At 38.4% G+C, this 23,050-nt stretch overlaps 2 protein-coding genes across 2 annotated transcripts in view; both read right to left on the reverse strand.

Annotated features, from left to right (window-relative positions):
* Window positions 1-23,050, reverse strand: part of XKR6 (XK related 6) — a 423,464-nt gene that overhangs the window by 274,375 nt on the left and 126,039 nt on the right. The gene's annotated exons all lie outside the window — the stretch shown is intronic.
* LOC118843907 (60S ribosomal protein L37a-like) lies at window positions 4,759-5,037 on the reverse strand. The gene has a single exon (XM_036751693.1). The coding sequence runs from the start codon at window positions 5,035-5,037 to the stop codon at window positions 4,759-4,761; it is 279 nt and encodes a 92-aa protein (XP_036607588.1).

Raw genomic sequence — 23,050 nt, forward strand, 5'->3', positions numbered from 1 at the left:
AGTGACAGAAGGGAGGGCTGACTGGGGAGCCATCTTGGAGTGGGGGCGAGGGTAGAAATGGGGAGAAAATTTGTAATTCAAATTCTTGTGAAAATCAATGCTGAAAGCTAAAAATATTAAATAAATAAATAATAATTTTTTAAAAAAAGAAGAGTTGAGTTCAAGTCTTGTACTGACACATACTAGCTGAGTGACCCATGGTCAAGTCACTTAACCTCTTAAGCAACTCTCTAAGATTATAAGGTACAAACAAGTTGTCATTTTGCATTAGTAGGAGTTTCTATTCTATGAGATTCATATGTCCCTCTCCAGTCATTTAAGTCATGTCTGCCTCTTCATGAACCCATTTGGGGTTTTCTTGGCAAAGATACTGGAGTAGTTTGACATTTTCTTCTCTGGATTTTACAGATGAGGAAACTGAGGCAAACAGGGTTAAGTGACTTGACCAGGGTCACTAAGGTAGTAAGTGTCTAAGACCAAATTTGAAGACTCATGAAGTCTTCCTGACTCCAGGTCTGGCATTCTATGCACTATGGCACCACTTAGCTGCCCTCTTCCTCTCCTTCTCCTAGTGGCATGTGTTATAATATAGAAAGTACATTGGATTGAGAGTCAGGGTGACCTAGATTTTAGTCTTAGATCTTCCACTTACTAAACTGCTTTAGTACAATTTCTCTGGGACTCAATTTTACCCATCTGTAAAATGAAAGGATTGGACTAGGTGATTACCAAGGTTCCCTCTAGCTCAGAAATTTTCTGGGTCTATTATCTACAGACTTCACTAGGACTGAATCAGGTCCTTGCAGCCTGCTGCTTTTTCAGTTCTCAGACAGCTCTGGGATCACTGCTCCAGCTGCAGTCTATCCAAACGGTTCTTTTTCTAAATCTCAGTTACCTGCAGGAGCCCAGCTCCCTCAAAGAGCCCATTGTACTTGACTGTGCTCGCTCTATTATCCTCAGCACACATGCCTGAACAGAATCTCTTAAGTGTATCACTTCTATCTTGGTGACTCCATTTGAGGTAGTTGCAGGGGTGAGGAGTTAGAGAGATGCTCGTCAAACACCTCCCCTTCATCCTTGTTTAATCTGTCAGTTAAGCAGCTTCCTTATCCTTGCCTCTAATGCTTTCAGGAAGCTGAACAAGCCAGCAGGCAGCTGAACACCCAGAGAAGTACCATTTCACATTTTTTGCCAATGACGTCCAGAGACTCTAATGGCCGGTAGACTCTTCATGTGGAACTTGGGAAGGGCAACAGGAAAAGGATGATAGATTAATCTTTTAAAAATTTGTTCTGTTCTTTAAATTGTCACGTTCCTAGAGCAGAGCACTCTTTGTCCATAGAGGAGTTTGAAGAGCAAGTCAACTAGCTCATGCTCTTTATGTGATGAGATGATAATATTTAAGAAAGAGATGGAAAGAGCATCTGACCAGGAGTCAAGAGGCTTGTTTTCTAGTCTTGCCTTTGTGAATCACTAACTGGGTGATTTTGGACATGGCACAAATTCTCAGTTTCTGGCTCCTCATCTGTAAGAGGAAAGGTTTGGGCAAAATGATTCTAAAGCCCTTTCTAGCTTTGATAGTCTATGATTTAATGATTCTGTTTTACTGCTGGTAAGAAGCACTATTCTAAAGTGTGTTATATACATATAACACATACATAATACGCACATGTACACATGCATATTATATATACACATGTTATGTATATAATACAGATTATATATACATCTATGCCTATGTGTAGATGTATTGTGTATGTATATACACACTATGTATATATATATAATCTATATACACACATATGCTATGTGTGTATATTGTTGCTGTTGAGTTGTGTCTGTATCTTTGTGACCTCATTTGGGGTTTTCTTAGCAGAGATACTGGAGTGGTTTGCCATTTACTTCTCCAGCTCATTGTACAGATGAGGAACTGAGACAAACAGGGTTAAGTGACTTGCCCAGGATCACGAGGTTACATTTGAACTTAGGTCTTCCTGACTCCAGGCCCAGCACTCTATCCACTGCCGCCACCTAGCTGTCCATATGTGTGTATATTAAGCTTCTCTGAGAAAGGCACAATAATGTAGAAATAAATACATACGTATATGTGTACATATATATATATATATATATATATATATATATATATATATATCACCTATACATATTTCACAGTGGTGACTGAGTAATATTTGCCACTATTACACACAAATATAACATGAAACAATATGCTTGTTTCACTGCTGGGACATTTAAGCTCTACCCAAAGTTAGATCCCATCTATTAAGTTATTTAGAACAATGGTCCAAGACAATTCCAAAAGACTCATGACAAAAAATGCTATCCACATCTAGAGAAAGAACTGATGGAGTTTGAATGAGATTGAAGAATACTATTTTTTTCACTTTATTTTTTCATGGCTTTTTTTCCTTTTGGTCTGCTTCTTTCACAATGTGACTAATACAGAAATATGTTTTGCATGATCGCACATATATGATCTATAGTTACTGTCTTAGAGAGGGGGGAGATGAGAGGGGGAAGAAGAAAATTTGGAACTCAAAATTTTAAAAAATGGAATGTTAAAAATTGTCTTTACATATAACTGGGAAATTTTTTTTATTTAAAGCTATCTAGAAATAGAAATCAATCCTGTGCTTTGCACAATTGGTATTTGTAACAGAACACTTCCAATTTTCCAAATAAAATCCTTACTCAGGATGTATGATGTCCTTCCTACCTCAAATTAATAAAAACCCTCTATTCAATAAAGTCATACAGTGACCCAAGACAATTCCAAAGGACACGTGGTGAAAAATACTATCCACCTGCAGAGAGAATATGATTAACTCTGAGCATACTTTTTTAAACTTTCTTTATTTTTCTTGTTTGTTTGTGTGTGTGTCTTCTTTTGCAACATAGCTAATACAGAAACACATTTTGCATGACTTCCTATGTATAATCAATATTATATTGCTTGCCTTCTCATTGGGTGGGGGAGAGGCAGGAAGAAAGGAGAGAGAATTTGGAATTCAAAATTTTAAAAATGAATGTTAATAATTTTATATTTAAATGGGAAATATTTAATGAAATAAATAAGACATTTTAAAAACATAATTAAGCCATGAATAGAACTGGAAATATAAGCCTTGTCTATTACCTATTTGCCATCCAGATTTGTTTGAGAAAAGTGACTTTACTTGTACCTGTTATATATGCTGACCTTTCTTTCCCTCTTACAAATGTGTTCACCCTCCCCAAGACTCAAAAGAGATTACCCTTTCTTCTCTGTATACCCTAGTCACATAGTTGCCAGCATGCCAGCATTAGAAGAAATATAAAATGTTATCCTTAAAAGAAATAACAGCATTCTTGGTGTTATACATAGATTTGCTGCTTGCCTGATATAGGGGAGCATCATAAACCCTAATCCTAGGATGAAAGTAATCTCATTAAAAATAGCTATCGGAGTTGAGTCCTATTTTAGTTAGATGGAAAAGGGAGGGAGAGAGAGAGAGAGAGAGAGAGAGAGAGAGAGAGAGAGAGAGAGAGAGAGAGAGAGAGAGAGAGGGAGAGGGAGAGAGAATGAGAATGAGAATGAGGTGGAAAATGTTAACATGAAGAATGCTAGGGAGGCTGCTAGATGGAATGAAGTGTGATATGCTTTTGATTTATATGGCACCTTTTTTGCATGGTGCTGAAAGTTCTTCTCATACATATAGACCTAATGGAATTTGTGTCATCCTTTTAAGGTAGAGAGTAAATAGTTCTGGTTATCCTCATTACAGTTGAGATCTCTGACATATCCAAAGGGCGAATGATGTGACACTGCCAGAAGGGGACCACCTTGTATGGTACCTCCTTCCAGGCATCACAGATGAGACATTATCTAAATGCTTAAGATAACTTCCTTTAGCATCAGAGGGATCTCAACAGTTTGGGGCAAGTTTAAGATCCCCTTAGGGAATCTTGTTCAAAGTACACTGGGACAAGAAAGATTCATCCCTATGGATTGTAGATTCACATGGGACTCACACTTAACCTTTAGGACTAGATTCTGGTACAGAGAAGCTTCAGTGACAAACCTAGTCATCTTCTCTGGTACGATATTGTCCCTCATTTTCTTCCAAAATTTTCTTCTTCCAAAGGACTCGTGACAGAGCTAGTCTGAATGCATATCAAAGCATAATATTTTCCCTTTTTTGTGTGTGTTTTTTTCTTTTTGGTGTGTTTCTTCTCTCACAACATGACTAATATGGAAATATGTTTACATGATTATGTGATATCAAATTGCTTCCCGTTTTAAGGAAGGAGAGAGGAAGGAAGGAGAAAACTTGGAGCTCAAAAATTTTAAATGAATATAAAAATGTATGTGTAATTGGAAAAAAATAAAATACTATTAAAAATTTCTTCAAAGTCTCACACAAGTCACATCCTCCAAGGGGACCTTTGCTGAGTGACTCTACTCATTCCTGCCCCCTTTGTCTCATTCTCTCTCTAGTGTTTTGGTATTCCCTCTGTACCATATCAGTTTGCATCCTTATATTGCTCTGCAGAAACAATCTTCAACTGTTTCTTTCAGAATGTGCTCTATTAGCTGCTAGGTTATAAAGCCTTCACAATCATGGGACTGGGCCTATGGATCAATGGCTGAACACCCAACCAAAATTTCTGATGCAGGATAGTTTTTTGCAAGAGGCTCTTAATTCTTTTATTCCATAAATTAACCTATTTATTGTTGGACTATGGCCTAAGAAGATTTTATCGGTCTTTCAATTCCTTCAGTCTTCTGATAGCAGATTTGATTGTGACTACAGAGGTGGTATTGTAGATCCATGCAGCAGCAGCTACTGTTTTCATACAGGATCCACAATGCCAGACACCCACAGCTTGTCTCTTCATTTTGATCTTGCCACAGAAGGAGCAGGTATACTTGGCATGCTGGTTAATTTCAATTTTCTTCACCATTTTTCTGAGGGATGCACCATAACATGTTCCATATTTACCAACAATTCCGACCTTCTTGGTACGTTTAGCCATGTTGCTAGTTGTGGCGCTGGAGCTCAGAGAACAAGAGGCTCTTAATTTTATATATGCTTATAACCCATAACAAAGAAATGTGTGAATTCATCCTACTGTGTAGTTGGTATAGCGGAGCTAGCTGATACACGCTCTGACACCCATGCTAAGTCAGACTCATTCTCCTTTATGAGACAACAGGATGATAAAATGACACCAAATCAGAACGAAGATAAAGAGGTATCCTTCCCAATCTTGGAGAGATGCTACCTAAGCCATAGCAAATAGTGGTGGGATAGGATGACTACATGTGGAGGCAAGCAGTAGAAAGGAAAGGGTGCTAGCCTTGGAGTCAGGAGACACTTAAGTTGAAACCCCACCTCCACCATACTGGTTAAATGACATGGGCAAATCACATCCTCTCTAAGCCTCAGCTCCTCATCTATAAAAGTGGGGATACTATCACTAGTACTTGCCTCATAGGACTTCCATTAGAATTATATACATCAAGTACCATGGAAGCCTATCTCATGGGCCTCCCTCCTCTTTGCACCTGACGCTCTGCCCGGTTTCAACTACATGGAACAAGATGCCCCTCCCAAGATATGCTCATCGCTTCTAAATTCACCATCATGTCGCTAACTCCAGCCTTGGCTTGACGCTACTTCCCTCAGCCTCCTCTTCCCTCTGGCTGGAGGGCTGAAAGGTGCAGTACCTAACTCCACCCAATGTCTTCCTTCATAGTCTAGAAACTAGACTCTCAAAATACAAGTCCACAGAACAAGATACCCCTTGGTGTCTGCCCCACCCCCCACTGTTCCCCCATTAGATTGTATGCTCCCTGAGGGCAAGGACTATTATTCTTTTTATTAATTGTACCATAGTGCTTAACATAGTGTCTGGAACATAGTAGGCACCTAATAAATGTTAATTAGATTGGATCAGCCTGTTATTATGATAGAAGTTTCAATGACAGTGGATCTTAGTTGAGAATCCAAAATAATATTTCGAATAGATCAGTTTGGAGAAGGAGGAAAGAGTGGCATGTACTCTTCTCAGAGTTTCCATAGTCAATTGGGCCAGGAAAAGGAACAATCAGGGTTTCTTTCGCAGAGGCACTAATTTTTAAGCTTGATTTTTCTTTTGAAAGGGTTATTTTGAAATTGGATAGGTTAGACAATCAAGCTTTTATCATTTCATTTTTACTTCAGCAAACACCTATGAGATTTGAGATCCCTTGCTAGGACGTAGGAAACAGAATGAGATAGCTTCTCCTCTCAAGGAACTTACAATCTATTGAGGACCTGGGGCGGTTTTATAAAACCCATAAAATAAAATAAATATAGAGTAATTTGAAGTGGGAGAGCTCATTAAATGGGAGAGGGATACTGGGGAAGGCATTATGGAAGTCATGGCTCCTCAGGCAAGTCTTGAAGGAAGATGAGGATTCTGATAGCTGGAGGTGAGGAGGAGGAGCTCTTCAGTCATGGGGGACACGGTGTCAAGGCACTGTGGCAGAAGATGGCATGTTGAATTTGTGCAGTCCAATTTGGCTAGAGTGCTGTGATACATGGCTAGCAATACAGGCTGTAGTCAGATTATAGAAAACCTTAAATGCAAAGCTTAAGAGTTTGTATTTCTAGAAGAAATAAGGGGTCACTTAAGGTTTCTGATCAAGAGAGTGACCTGGCCAGATTTGTACCTTAGGAAGATTATTTGGACGGCTGCCCTCCTGACTCTCTAGACTTTCTCCACCACATTGTCCTCTCTCCTTTCAGCTTTCTTTTATGTGCTGTCTTCCCCTGTTAGAATTTAAAGTCTTTGAAGTAATGGGTGTCTTTCCCCTTGTATTTGTATACAGGGTGCTTAGCACAGTGGCTGGCACACAGCAAGCACTTAATAAATGCTGGATTGATTGACTCGATTGTGGAGCACAGAATGGAGAACCGAAAGATTAAAGTGACAGAGACCAATTAGAAGGTTATTGCAATATGCTAAAGTAAAATGAGAAGGGTCTAAACTTGGGTGGTGGAGACAACTGAAGAACACTTTTCCAGAACAGCACAGTGACTACAAATCAATGCAGCCCAAGTGGAATTCCTACTGCTTAATCATCGTAGATGTTCAGTCATTTCAATTGTACCTGACTCTTCATGACCCCATTTGGGGTTTTCTTAGCAAAGATACTAGAGTGGTTTTACCATTTTCTTCTCCAGTTCATTTTATAAATGAGAGAATTGAGGCAAACAGGTTTAAGTGACTTGCCCAGGGTCACACAGCTAGGAAGTATCCTAATTTCTAGGCATCAAATGTAAGACTTCAATAATAATGGGCTTTAAATATGTTTGGGAATGAGAGCAATAATGAGAGATCACTAGAATCATTTTCTGATCACATCAAGATAGAATCTTCAAAAAGAATCCTAATGGGAATGAAGAAATTCAGTTCTGGCAAGGCTGCTTTGTGCAACAATGGAATGACAAATCTAAAAATGTGAGAACGACTAAGAAGCTTCAGTGTAAAGGGGTTAAGTGACTAACCCCAGGCTACAGAGTGAATCACTGCCAAAGTGAAGGCACAATGGAGGTCTCCTGTGGCCTAGTCTGATATCTGCTCTTTTCTAGACCTTACTGACTCAACAGCGAAAGGTGAAACTTCAAATACAAATACATGGGTCCAAGCTGTCTTTGATAAAGGAAACAAAATAAATGAATGGCTCCCCAGAATAGACTGAACACCAAAGATACCTCAAATGGTAAGTGAGTAATTCCATGCATCTCAGAGGTTACCGAGTTCATCCCCTGCCAGATGGGCATCAGCCCTGCTCTTATTAGAGCTCTCCAGGGAGGCAGTTTCCACAATTCACTCCTTTATAACAAGGCTAGATTGGCCCACAGAAGCAGTTTCCTGAAGTGAGAGGCAGACTAGTAGAGTAAATTGTACAATACTGGACAACAGTCAGAATACTCAAATTCCTGGCTCCATTTACAAGTAGTCCTAAGCAAGGATCATCCTAAGAATCCTTCCTTACTTGTAAAATAGGAATACTATCCTTTTCCTTCCTACCTCAAAGTACTGTAATGAGGATCGAATGGGAGAGTTGAAATCATTAAGTACAATACTGTAATATCAATTAAATTGGGATTTTCTTACTGTTTTAAAATGATTAATTAAGTGTCTTTGAGTCTTATTAGGTGCTAAGCCTCAAGCTCAAACCCCGATGAGGTGCTAAACCTACGTGGGTGTGAAGTTCCCAGGGTCCTAAGGGGAGGTGCTAACTCGAGAGCCAATCATAGCAGCCTAAGTTCTGGTCATTCAGATGACATTTGATGATGTCTAAAATGGTATAAGAAGAGAAGACAGAGCTATCTGCTCGGGACTCTCACTCTTGGTGGCAGGCTGATGTGGAGATTCTGGGCAGCTGTAGTTAAGAGCCCTCCAGCTTGCCCAGATGTCCAGACTTGGTTTTCTTGGTAACTGTGAATTGTACTTGGTCTGTCTGTAATTTGTTTGTATTTGCTCTGAAGTTCAGGGTGCTGGCTTTTTCCCCTGAACTAAGGGAATGATATTTGTATGCTGGATTAAAATAAGCTTGTTAACCCCTTAATGTTGCTTTCCTTAGTGAAAGAGATCAAAAGAACCTGGGTTTTGGCAGCATGCTTGTTGTTGGGCTTGTGCTGGTCTTTCACCCCCATGACAGCTGCTAGCCAGATTGTTGAAACAATACCCAGGGAGGAAAGGAAGGCATCTGGTTTGGCATTCCCTTTAGCATTCATAGGATCTGAACTTTGGGGCTAGAAGGGATCGTAGGGGTCATCTTGCTCAGGCATTTCAGTCCTGACCCCAATTGGGAGTTTTCTTGGCAAAGATATTGGAATAGTTTGACATTTCCTTCTCCAGCTCATTTTACAGATGTTTGCCTCAGTTAAGTGACTTACCCAGGGTCACAGAGCTAGTAAGTGTCTGAGGCCAAATTTGAACTCAGGTCTTCCTGACTCCAGGCCTGGCACTCTACTTCACCACCTAGCTGCCCTAGGGATTATGTAGATTAACATCATTTTACAGATGGGAAAATTGAGACCCAGATAAGTAAAGTGACTCGCCTAATTATAGCTAATTAAAGGTGGAACCATGACTAGAAGCCAGATCTCCTAATGTCCATTTTAGCGAACATCAGGAAACAATAGAGCTGCGAGTCAAACTGGGATCTGACTCTAAATGCTGTGCTCTTCCAGATATAGTAAAATGTCTTATTACCCTACCCACTGTGTGGAAGCATCCTGGCACAATGTGTGGTGTTGGCCTTGGAGCCAAAAAGACCTGAGAGACTTAGAATCTACTATAAGTTCCAACAGGGCCTCAGGACACTTAGTATCTGTTTGAATCTGGGCAAGTTTAACTTCTCTCAGCCCAGTTTCCCCATGGATAAAATGAGGATCATAATAGCCCCTAATGCACTTCACAAACCTTAAAGTACTATATGATGTCCCAAAAGTCTTAGTGCAGTTTAAAGCTTCAAACTTATAGCTCAGACTATAACTAAAAACTGCACTAGGACTGAATAAATGCTAGCTAGTAGATAATTTTGGGCTAGTATTTTGGTTTGGGATTCCCAATCATTTGACCACTGAAAATGGAAATGTAAAAGAAATTCAAGGCAGGACCTGAATCCAGATCAACAATTTTAGGCCAAGCTCTTAAGCAAAAGAAAGTCTAAGTGGGATGAGCCAACTTCTGATGCCTGAAAAAAAAAATCTCTCCTCCCAGTGAACTCCTGTTCATTTTTACCAATTACATAGCTCTCATCTTGTACTGCTTCCTATTGTAGCTATTCAAACACTTGTCTTAGCTCTCTTACTATATCAAAACCTCTTAGTAGGCCAGGGATCATGTCTTAAATGGTTGGTTTTTGTTTTGTGGTGTGTGGTTTTTTTTGTATCCTCACATGTGCCTAATACTCTATACAAATCCTCTGCACACAAAAACACTTAATAAGTACTTGAACGAATGTTGACCTAAGTCTACAATCTAATATCTGACTGTATATAGGAGGGATAGATCTCAGTGCGGAGTAAAGGATCTTTGTTGATGGTCTTCATCATCATCACGATTGCCAAATGTTTATATAACACTTACTGCATACCAAACACTTTTCTAAGTGCTTTAAAATCATCACCTCATTTTATCCTCACAACTCTGGGAGATGGGTGCTACTATTATTCGCATTTTGCAGATAAGGAAACAGAGGCAGACAGAAGCTAAGTGGTTTGCCCGGGGTCACAGCTGGTAAGTGTCTGAGGCCAGATTTGAACTAAGTTCTTCCTGACTCCTAGCACTCTATCTACCGTGCCACCTTCTAATCTAAAAGGATTAGAGGATTGGGGTAATAATCACCCTCTTGTTCCCCAAGAATGAGCAACGGTCTCATAAAGCCAAAGACTAATGGACCAGAGCTTATCCTAGTTCCCTCTCTTTGTTACAGGAAATTGGCCAGGTGTGTTTTGACAAGGAAAGGTGAATTGGTTTAGGATAGGATATCATCAGTAGGTCAGCTAAAGGCCTTCTTTTCTACACCAAAGATTTTTTACTTCCATGTATAGGTCTTTCCAGGAGAAGTACAGTGGAAAGATGGGATGAAAGTTAGACTTGGCAGGACTATACACTGCCCTGTTATGCTGATGGCATATGTGTGCGTGTCCAATTATTAAAAAGTAAGCAGGCATTTTGCTACATCCTTTCCCACTTCTACTACTACTTACCATGGTATACCATCAGGTACTATCAAGAAGGGAGGGAAAAAAGCTAGCTGGTAGTTTATTTAATGGTGACAATAAGATACTACTCCTAGGACATGTTGGAATGTAGATTATACTCAATTCCCTAAGTAAAAAAAAAATTCGATGACCTTGTTAGGTCATGAAATAAAACAGGGAAAATGGATATTGAGTCATATCAATCTCAGAAATGTAATTAATTCAAGGAACTGATGTCATATATAAATAAGATGCATAATAACCATATAATTTACCCATATTATTAGCTCTCAGTTTTAAAAAGGAGGTAGGGAAATAAGATATACATCTTATATCAAATATGGTCAAACAAACTGATCTGGATGGATAAATCTGTTTTCTTTCCAATAAAATATCAGGCATAACTGAGCAAAAAAAAGTTAGATTTGGAATCAAAAGATGTATGAGTTCAAATCCCAACTCCAACACTTAGTCCCAGTGCTTATAAAAATGTTATTGCATGACTCATTACGTGACCTGTGGCAAATTGCCACCACTTCTTTTTTTGAGTTACAGTTCCCTTCTATGTAAAAGAGGGTGGTAATGTTTGTGGTATGTACATGGTAAGGAAAACATTTTCTGAAGTGTTATATAGGTGAGTTGTTATTTTTCTGATAGGAGCTGGTTGCAAGTAGATCTAAGGAGCATTACTTACCCAGAGAAATAAGACTTAGCAACATAACTAGTGTTACGCTGTCCTTAAAAGAGATAAGAAAAAGCCACCAAGTCAGGCCAGGAATGTAGAGTGCCATTCTTCTAGAAAAAGGTCTCAACAGGATGAGGGTCAATTCTTGAGACTTCTGGGAAGCCCTTGGATCAGAGATAGAAGAAAATGTGCAGCTCTTGAGATCAAAAAGTCTTTTGAGAAACCCCAGCCCCCTAACGGCACACCAGAAGCAGGATAGCTTTGGATTTCTACCAAAGCAAAGAGATTCCCCTACAAAAGCAAAGACAGGAACAGAGCCTATCCATCCAATGGTCATGATTTGATTGGTTTCTACTTGTAAGGGACTGCTTCTTGCCTGTAAAATTCATCTGCCCAAATGCTTTGGACCTCTGCTAGGCAGACTGTCTTCATCTATAATCCACATAAAAGAAGCTTGCTGTACATGTTAAAGAATTCAAAGAAGAGTAAAGGTGCCTTTTCTTCATGCTAAAGAAAGCTGCCATGCTATCTACTTCAAAGATGATCTTTGTGTAGGCTGATTTGTCCCAGAAAACTTGGAAGGTGAACATTTAACCTGAAGATTCTTCATTCTTGGAAGCTAATATAGAGAACATAGAAAAACTAAAAGCCATAAGTCCCAAGGGAACATTTAGAGACAAAGCTTCTGTGATCAGAAGAATATAATAGTATAAATCTCCAAGAGGCTTTAGAAAAAAACTGCTCACTACTCTTAGGTGACTTCTGTGCAGAGATGTAATGATAGGGTGGAAATGCTGTAACCACTAGGACTGGCAACATGTGACTCAAAGAAGAGTGTAATATCTAAGGATGTGTGGGGTGACCCAGGAGTGGGCAATCTGACCTTTGGTTTGAGGAAGAAGACTGGCAGGGTGATATCTTATATCCTAGGTCTAATATCATTCATGTAACATATAAGCACTTGAATACATGAATTACAAAATGAGTTCTATTCACTCAGATATAAGCTAAGTACATATTCCAAGCAAAGATGAAACTTCAGCTCTCAGAAAAGGAATCTGGTATGTAACAGGGCCCATTGTGTTTTCTACATCTCTAAACCACGTGATGATCCAGGTCGGATAATAAACTACAGGTAGGTAATGTTGGTCACCAAGGTCATGCCACCCACGAGGGACACAACATGGAATATACATTTTTGATGGCAGAAAATTGGACAAGTAGAAATTTGTTTGAGAACATCAACTCACATTTATTACAGAAGAAACTCAAAGCCACTAGTGAACTGTAATATGCAAAAGAATACAATTACCTGATACTGCCTAGGGTATTACCTAGGTATAAAAAAATTTGGAGGTTCTGTAGAGATAGCCACAATACTTGCTGTGTGAAGTATTTTGTTGATGATTAGAGGTTTGAAAAAAGTGTTCTCTACAATGAAAACGCATACAGAGAGAGAAACAGCAAACTTATCTCCTGGGGCCCACATGCTCACATTGACCTGGAGTTCATGTACTTAAAAAAAAGATTTGAAAATTGTATGTCATTGGCTTCCTATAAAAATCCTCACTATTTTATTTTATGCATTTAAAAGCTTTGTTCTGAGAAGGGGTCTGTAGGCTTCTTCACCAGACTGCCAAAGGGGGCCCATGACACACGCAAAAAGAGTTCAATTAAGAACCCTTGCTCAGTAGGAAGCTAGACTAATTTTAGTACCAGTTTTCATATACTTATACATATAAGGGAATCTACCTGCCATGATCCATTCCCTAGTATTCATCTTTGTTATCAAGAGCTGCACTGTCTGAAGTTTCCTTCTCCAAAAAAGATGAGATGTCAGGGTGAAAGGACATGCTGAGTATGACAATGAGATAGGTGTCCTTAAAGATGAGGAAGCTTGCAGTACAGCAAATTATGAGTGAAAAGAACTCTAGACCAGGCCTCAGTAGATATGACTCCTGGCTGTCTCTAATGCTCATCAGCAGTGTGACCTTGGGCAAGTTGGAACCACTCTGGACCTGTTTCCTTAGTTGCAAAATGAGAGGTTTAGCTTAGATGACCACTAAAGTACTTTCCAACTTCAAATTTTTTTTATTTGGCATTGTCCATGGTCCTGAAGCAGCACCAGGTAGATAATAGTTGTTTTCTATTGCTGAGCAGGCACTAAAAATAACCTTTACACCAGAGGCCAGCACCAAAGCACAGAATGCTGGACTTCAACTCCCCAAATTAGGTGGGAAAAAGGAATGTCCAAGCGCAATAGCTAAAGGCCCGAGTTTGGTATGCTGGTACCAAAGAGCACATTTAATTGCATCAGAACTGCTGTCTGGAAGGGGTCTTAGAGACCTAATGTTCATTTTACAGATGAAGAAACTGAGGCCCAGAAACATTAAGTGACTTGTCACAGTATAAGCTAATTAACAGTCACACTGGGACTAAAACCTTCATCTCCTGAACTACAGTGCTGTGTATTGTCTTTAACATAAAAAATCCTCTTAATGTTCATACTTTAAAACAATACTATTAGTTCTGTTCTCATACATCAGTTGAAAAGGTGATCTGCTATATTAAAAGTGTCATAATCTAATTAGTTTTCTTGTGAAAATACTGTGAGATGCATAATTATTAAAGCCTAAAGTGTTTTTGTGCAATTTACATGGAACAGGTTCTCTAAAAGGCATATTTGCATCTCATCTCTACTTCCCCCAACATTCTGAAAAAGAGCAAAATCCTGTCCATCTGTTCAAAATTAGAGTGTAACTCTTCGGAGATGGGATTTCCTATGCCTCAGGTCCCCAAGCAGTAGCCTGATAGTTACCTGGGAGGCTTCCAAGTTGGGTGCTATTGCCCTATGACCTACCCCTTCTCTAAGGTTTAGTATTCTCAGGTAGGAGGAAGAGAGCACAACTGGCTTTGGGGCTTTACTATGAAAACCCCTTCCTCCTCCTTTCCTCTTTTTTCTTCCCCCAGTAACTTCAAAACTTCGAGGGGAAAAAGTAACTTCTCATAAAAAGGGTGGTGACTGTGTCCTTCTCCAACCTCTAGGGTAGCAATTACTATTGATACAACTGATTCTAAAAAGCCAAGAATAAGCACTATGAGATAGCTCTTTATAGTTAAATAATCAGGAAATCCAATTCAAGATCATAGATTTTAGAGGTCATTTGGTCCACTGCCCTCATTGTATAGATGAGAAAAGATGAGGCCCAGTCAGGCTAAACAACTTGACCAAGGTCACATAGGTAGTAAATACCAAAGATGAGACTAGAACCCAGGTATCCTGACTCTAGATTAGATGGTCTTGCCAATGTACCATGCTGCCTTGTATCAACCTGGTACACAAAAAGCAACTTTAAAATTTTAAATCCCTCAAAGAAACAAAGGCACTTGGAGAAGTGTTAATAAATATAGGCTATGATTACTTGGGTTTCCTATACTTGTAGACAATTCATTTCACAAATGACAAAATGATTCACCACATGATGACTTTAGACTTAAATAAAAACACTTTGTTGGCAAAGAGTCCCTAGTGAAAAATCATAGTCTTTGATGATGATTTAAAAGGCACAATTGTTTTTTCTTAGAAATCTTTGTCTGTGTGATATTTGTTGGGTTAATATTCTAATAATTATTATCCGAGAAGAGTTGTCACTGACCCAAGTCTTCTGCTGGATTGAGATAAATTATCAGAGGCAATCAACACCTGGATATGATGTCCACAATTAGAAATACATTGTTAAATGTACTGGGATCCAAATATGGGCTGACTTCTCAATAGGCTCACTCATTCACTCAGTAAGCATTAAATGCCTACTATGTGCAAGGCACCATATATTTGATATTGGGGATATAAGCACAAAATTTAAAAAAAACACCCTGCCCTCACAAAGCTTCCATTTCATTGAGAATGGAAAGATACAGATCCTCATCAGTGGTATCATTCAAGCAGGGGCTGGATGACTACCACCTGTCTTAGAACAGCTGTTGCAGACTGGACAGCTGCATTAATAAATAGGTTAGATCAGGGGAGATCTATAATTCTTTACAGCTGAGTCTAAGTCACCTATTTTCCATAACAAAGAAGGGAAAGGAAGAACTGGGAATCTAAAGGTTGTAGGAACAGAGTCAATGTTAGTATTGAAATTGCTTTCTATGCAGAGGTATAAACATGTATTCAGTGAACATTAAATTAAGCATACATAGGAGGGCAAGGTGGTGTGGGGGCAGTAACTTCCAGAATTTATAATCATTTGTTTTGAAAATAAAATATGGAGGAAATCCATACTATTTCATTTTTTAAAGTTTGAGTAATGCCTTTTAAAATTGAGAAGGTTGTTTTTTTTAAGTCTTCATCCATGTGTCTGCTGAGAAGATAATCCTGACCTATATCCTGTTAAAGAAATAAACTCCTCAAAATAAGTCTTACACGATTGAGTATCAAATATGTTTTTAAAGTGTTTAAAATTTTTTTAATTGAATGATTTGTTAAAAACAATATTAATGCAACTAATTAAATTTACTTAGTAATTATTTGCAATTAATTACAATGCAGAAAATAGAGCTTTTCAGTCATTCCTACCAAGGCTCCACAAATCAGAATTTTTTGCCCATTCATTTTTACTTTGGCTTTTTTCATTTTGCATTAATTTTGCATAATGGTCTTCCTAGATTTCTTTGTACTCCTTATAGTTGCGACTTAACCAAATGATACTAGTCTTGCATTTTAAAACATGTTTTTTGTTAAAAGGACATTTTGTATACCAAGCTTTGCACTAGCTTGTGGTGTTATATTTTCATGTGTACCTGTTTTATTTCCCCTGCTGGCGGGAACCTCCCCAAGGGCTGAGACTGAGTCTAATTTGTCTTTGATTCTCACACAGCCCCTACCACAAGGTTTCACACACAATTGGTGCTCAGCAAGTTTCTGTTCACTAGTAACCTGAAATTTGAATCTTTGTACCTTTAATAGTTGAATATTCTGCTTTTCCGATATTTGTCACAATGGGGCTCTTTCCAAGGCGTCTAAAACAGTTTTGATATTTTTTTCATGGTGATGAGGAAAAAAATCTCTGCTATAGTACTTATGAACTACACTATAACTCTCTGTAACCCCATTTGTGGTTTTCTTGGCAAAGATATTGGAATGGTTTTCCATTTCCTTCTCCAACTCATTTTACAGATGAGGAAACTGAGGCAAATACGGTGAAGTGACTTGCCCAGGGTCACACAGCTATTTAGTGTATGGGGTTGGATTTGAACTCCCAAAGATGAAGTCTTCCTGACTCCTGGCCTGGTACTCTATTCGCCCCTACTACTCTGTTTAGCATACAACATATGCTGCTGGGTGCTGCTGTCCAATTGGTTCCTTTGGCTATCTTATTTTCTCAGACTATACAGTTTTCCTAGGTCACCCAACTTACACACTAGTATTCATTCCACTATATGATGCTGTAGGTACTCTCCAAGCCTCCAATAAACCAAATCCTATAACCTCCCTGACCAAGGGCATATATTTACTTAAAGGTAAAGTGCGTAGCAAGTTTCAACAGAACATGATTACTATGCTCAGAGATGTTGTTTACATGTTCACTTGTACTTGGCTATTTCTCATTACAAAGGATGGATATAACTGAGGATTCACCACAAGTTACCTAAATGCTCCATTAAGATCCAGTTGGCTAGAATTAAAACATTTGGTTTCTGATTGATAACTTGTAATTTAATGATTTGGACAATTCATCCAAAAATTTCACATCGTTGCCTTGGTACCATAGCTATAAATAATGTCCAATGAAACAGTGCGATGGTGCTTTAAAGTTCCAGCTCCACCCAGCAATCAGCTGGTAATCAAAGTAAATCATATTGTTCCTATCACATTTTTCACCAGAAGGAAGATATAATCTAACAGACTATCTAACAGACTATTTGGGACCTTCTGTTTAGCAAGGCAACTTTCGCATCCCAATTATAAATAGATGTGAGTACTATACCAACTATTAGATAACCAGAGATAAATACAAAAGTATTTTTTAAAAATAGTACACACACACACATTTACCACACCACGATTTAATCTGACATTCTTCTAGTTAAGACTGGAAAAATTATGATGACTTTTAAAATATTTGTGGTGGTATAGAAAGAAAATAGTTATCTCCAGAAACTTGGCAGGAATGTAACTGTGACAAGACATTATACATAAGTGGAGCTGGAATGTGGGTTTGATTAAAACATACTTACTCTACTAAAATGACTTAAGCTCCTAAAATAAGTAAATTAAATAAAACTAAAATGTAATGATTATATTAACATAATAGTCAAGAGTGATACATCTCTGTGATACTGAATAACCATTTTTTAAAAAAAAAAACTTACCTATTTATCAACCTAATTGTTTATTTCTAAAAGCACAAATGTTGAGTCCTGGAACTGATCACCTAAAATAGTGGGATTAAGAATCAAATCAACTTCTTGGGATAAAACGTAAGGTTATTTCTTCAATTTAGCTATAACTTTTGCTAATTCCCACATAAGAGATAGCAATTATATATTCCAAGGGTTTTTTATATCTTTACCCTTTAAAATAAGTATTTTGAAAATCTGCTACAATTTTATTCAGGGTGGTAAGGTGGAAAAAAACATGAATACATATAAAAAACAAATGGCTGTATGAGACCATGGTTTGGGCAATTAAATTATTTTCCCCGAACTTTGGTTTCTGCAAACTGGGATAATGATTATACCACCAGGGGTGTGCTGGAGTTAGCTCTGACTCAGTAGAGCTGATTTGTTAAATTTTCAGCATAAAAATATACATCTCAGAAATTGGCAAAGACTACAAATGAGGGTTTGAGTTACTATTCTGTTGATTATTCACACTTAAGGAAGTGAGAGAGAAAATGTTTTTTTTTAAAAAATCTGTGTATATTTGGCAGGGCCTAGGGTGAGGGATGGGATGGGGGGTGGGGTGGGGTCAGTTGTTAAACACCAACAGACCACTGCATCTACCTCTTAAGAGAGTTGTAAGAATCTGAGATAATGTTGTGAAGGTACTTTTGAAAAGCACAAATTACCATTCAAAGATGAATTTTTAAACACTAAATAAATTCTGAATCCTACATCTCAAATATGAAAACAAGGACAAAAATGAATCTATGCTATTTAAGAAAATAATTTAAATAACTAAATTCATCCTTTCCCATAACTTCTTACATATCGTAAAATAAATTATAGAATCATAGGATGTTGGAAATGAAAGAGATATTAGAGACCATCTACTTCCATTCATTTAAATACAATCGACATTTGATTACACAGGAGTAAAAGGTAGGACAAAAGAGAAAGGGAGAAAATTTTAATGATCAATAGCTAAATATTCTGTCCATGCTCTAAATTTCCAGAAATTCTAAGTTAAGAATGGCCATCTTTCCCCTCTTCTGAGGCTCCTGAAAGGCAAGGAGGTAGAAGAGATGAAATAACTTCAATTTCCATTATTTTATTTCAAAAGGAAGGTGGCAGTCATCTTATTTTTTTAATTTATTTATTTCTTTAGTTTACAACACTCAGTTCCACAAGTTTTTGAGTTCCAAATTTTCTCCCCCTTCCTCTCCTCCCCCCTTCCCTCCCCAAGATGGAATGTAATCTGATATAGGTTCTACATAAAACTTATTTTCCCAATAATCAAGTTGTAAAGAAGAATGATAACCAATGAAATGAACCATGAGAAAGATGTTAACAAAACCAAAAAGAAAAGAAAGAGAAGAGAGCAAACAGTTTGCTTCAATCTGCATTCAGAGTCCATAATTCTTTCTCTGGATGTGGACAGCCTTTTCCATCATGAGTCTTTTAGAGCTATCTTAGAACCCTGCATTGTTGAGAAGAGCCAAGTCTATCAAAATTAGTCATCATAGAAGCAATGTGTCTGTGGTTGTGTACAATGTTCTCTTGGTTGGTTGTGCTCCCTTCACTCATCATCAGATCACGTAAGACTCTCCAGGTTCTTATGAAATGCATCTACTCCTCATTTCTTACAGCACAATAGTATTCCATTATATTCATATACCACAATTTGTTTAGCCATTCTTCAATTGATGGGCATCCCCTTGATTTCCAATTCTTTGCCACCACAAAAAGAGCTGTTATAAATATTTTTGTACATACAGGTCCTTTTCCCCCTTGTATGATCTCTTTGGGATGCAGCCCCAGAGGTGGTATTGCTAGGTCAAAGGGTATGCGCATTTTTAAAGCCCTTTGAGCAAAGTTCCAAATTGCTCTTGAGAATGGTTGGATCAGTTCACAACTCCAACTATGCAAAAGTATTCTAATTTTCCCCCATCTTCTCCAGCATTTATCGTTTTCTTGTTTTGACATGTTAGTCAATCTGACAGGAGAGATGTGGTACCCAAGAGTTGTTCTGATTTGCATTTCTCTCATCAATAGTGATTTAGAGCATTTTTTCATATGACTATAGATATCTTTAATTTCTTCGTCTGAAAAATGTGGCAGTCATTTTAAAAGCCAGATTGGATATGTACAATGTCAAACGCACTTTACTCTTCTGATTTGTCAAATAATTGAAGAGGAGGGGAGGAGGGGAGGAGAGAGGAAGAAAACCTTCAGACATGGATTCTGCTATAATACTTTCTTCACAACCCTATGAGGTCAATGATGAAGTCATAGTAATCCACATTTAGAAATGAGGAATCCAAAGGTCTGAGAACTTAATGGACTTAATAGCATAGCTTTGGTATTGGAAAAGACCTCAGAGTTCATCTTATGAATAGAGAAACTAAACTCGGAGAGATTAAGGAACTGCCTAAGGTCTCAAAAGTAGTAAGTAAGTAGCAGAGCCTGGATTAGAAGCCAGCTCCTCTGACTCCAAATTCAGCACACTTCAGTCTGTCTGCATTAAGGCATGCAGTGAAAAGAATCAGAGCTGGAACTTGAAGACAGATTTTTTTTTTACTAACATCAGTGCTCCTTCCATTATATGATATTATGCATCAGTTAATTACTAAGTTTTCCTATACAAGGACATAACAAAACCTAGTAGAGATTCAATTTCTGGAAAGAAAAGGAAAGAGGAGAAGGAAGAGGAGGAAAAAGAAAAGGGGAAGAAGAAAGAGAAGGAAGAAGAGGAGGAAGAGGAAGACGAGGAGGAAGAGGAAGAAGAGGAGGAGCTAACATTTATACAGTGCCTACTATGTGGTGCTAAGTATTACATAATTATGATCTCATTTGGTCCTCATCATTGTCTTTGGGATACAAGGGATACAAGGGAGATAATAACAGCATCTTATGTGGTCCTGACAATGGCTGTTGTGAGGACCAAATAAGATGCTATTACTATCCCCATTTTACAGAAGATGACACTGAGGCAAAAAAATTCAAAAGACTTGAATTCAAATCCAGCCTCACTGACCCGTGACCCTGGACAAATTATTTCACCTCCGCCCACCTCAATTTGCTCATCTGTAAAATGGGGATAACAATAGCATCTACTCCACCCCCCCAGGATTCTTGTGAAGGTCAAATGAAATAATAATAATAATAATAATAATAATAATAAAGTGCCCAACACAGTTCCTGGCACGCAGTAGGTGTTACATAAGCGTTAGCTACTACGTTATTAACACTAGGAGGAGGGCGACAGTAAAGCCCAGAGTCTGTTTACGGTTGTGGTACTCACACAGTATCGGTGACATACATGCAGTGTTGGCAGCATTAGAAGCTTAGTGCAGCAACTGCTCCATCTCAAGGAGTCCCTGTCTTGATGCGCATCTTTTTCTAAAGGCCAATGATGCCTGACCTGATCTTACAGCTATCCAAGATTCAATCTCTACATCTTTGCTGGTAGCCCACCACAAAGTTCTCATGGTTTACCTAAAAATGCCTTCCAAATACTCCCATTTTCCTCTCATTCTATCCACAGGAGAAACGAAGACTATGCGGTCCAAACACTTCACAGACATGAAGAAACGCATACGAAGGAATGTAGCTTTCTTTTCTCTAAGCTAAATAATCCCCATTGCTTTAATCAAATCACTTGAAGCAGCCATACAAACCAGGATAGACTAAGACTATGGAAAAATGAACCTTGGCTCTAGAATTCTGGTTTTATGTCTGAGTTCTAGATACTTGGCCCTAGAATCCTGGCCATATTTCTAAATTATAGAGCTTTGGCTCCAGAATCCTGGCTGTGTTGCTGAACTCCTTTTCATCCTCAGTCTCTTCATCTCCTACTGTCTTTGTTTTCAGGCATCATCGACACCTGGACCTCGCTAGAGGACAAGAGAACCCTGGTTATCCCCTTCAATGGAGATTGCTCTCGACTCTGAAACCCATGACACAACAAACTAGAAGGAAGAAACCCCAACCCCTCCTCCTTTCCAGTTCACTCCACCCAACTCCATTACACCATTTTGTTCTTGGTTGCTATCATCTACTGACCTCTAGATTACTTTTCTTACTTGATAATGGACATCACCCTTGCCCTTGGGGATTTCGATATGCATGTTGATGTGCCCTCAAACATTTAGCAATTCAACAAATGAAAAAAAAACTTCCTAGTTCAACAACCCGAACTCCTATGCCCTACGTCTTGATTCCACATGGGGGATTGGATAAGTGTTGAAGAGGTGACAGATAAGAATCCCAACCCTTAGATCTCACCACTTTCCATAATGGTGTCACCTCCACAATTTTAAACTCTGTACTTCCCCTGTCTCAAAATAGTCCTTTGTCCTTTAGTCACGTCCTCAACCCCTTTTCAGTCTATTCTTTATCTTCAACAAGGCCTTTAGGAAGCTAGGTGGTATAGTGGGTAAGAGTGCTGGTACTGGAGTCAGGAAGACCTGAGTTCAAATGCTCAGACACTTACTACCTATGTGTTAAGTCATTTAACCTCAGTCTGCCTTAGCTGCCTCCTCTGTAAAATGAAAAATAAAACTTATAGCACTTACATTAGAGTCATTGTGAAGATCAAATGAGATACGTACAGCACTTTGTAAACTTTAAAATGCCAGCTATTATTATCATTATTATTACTATTACTACCACTATATCCCTCTGTACCAGCTTCATTTTCCTCTATTCAACACATTCTTCTTCACTTTAGAATGGTACATACCTTTGTCCAATATGCATCAACTTCTATGTTGCTAGAGGAATTCATATTCTTCTGAACATGTCCATTACAAACTGTATTAGGAATATGGAACTCTAGATAATGAACTGGAAACAACCACCCATTTCACATGAGTAAACTATGTGCCATGGAGATTAAGTGACTTGTCCAATTTCCCACAGGTCTAGGTGCTCTGATTTCTGTCAGGGCTTTCCATTTATCTAATCTCAACTGGGCCTTCCTTACTGCATGAAAATCCTTTAATCTTCTCTGATTGACAATATTCCTCATGCTGGCCATTCCAAACTTTTTATTCTCTCAAGCTTCTTATCCTATCCAATCTCAGCACAGAACCTCATGTTCTAGGTTATTGCAAAAACAGACCTTGGGGAGAGGGGGAAGGTCCCTGACTGCCCCTACCACAAACCTCAAAACCCATTTATATCTTTGTATTTCTTTCTTCCTTAGCTC

The sequence above is a fragment of the Trichosurus vulpecula genome, chromosome 3, assembly GCF_011100635.1.
Source record: "Trichosurus vulpecula isolate mTriVul1 chromosome 3, mTriVul1.pri, whole genome shotgun sequence".
Taxonomy (NCBI): Eukaryota; Metazoa; Chordata; class Mammalia; order Diprotodontia; family Phalangeridae; genus Trichosurus; species Trichosurus vulpecula.

Excerpts from the sequence above, each read along its gene's own strand:
- LOC118843907 (XM_036751693.1), bottom strand. The coding sequence starts at position 5,037 with ATGGCTAAACGTACCAAGAAGGTCGGAATTGTTGGTAAATATGGAACA.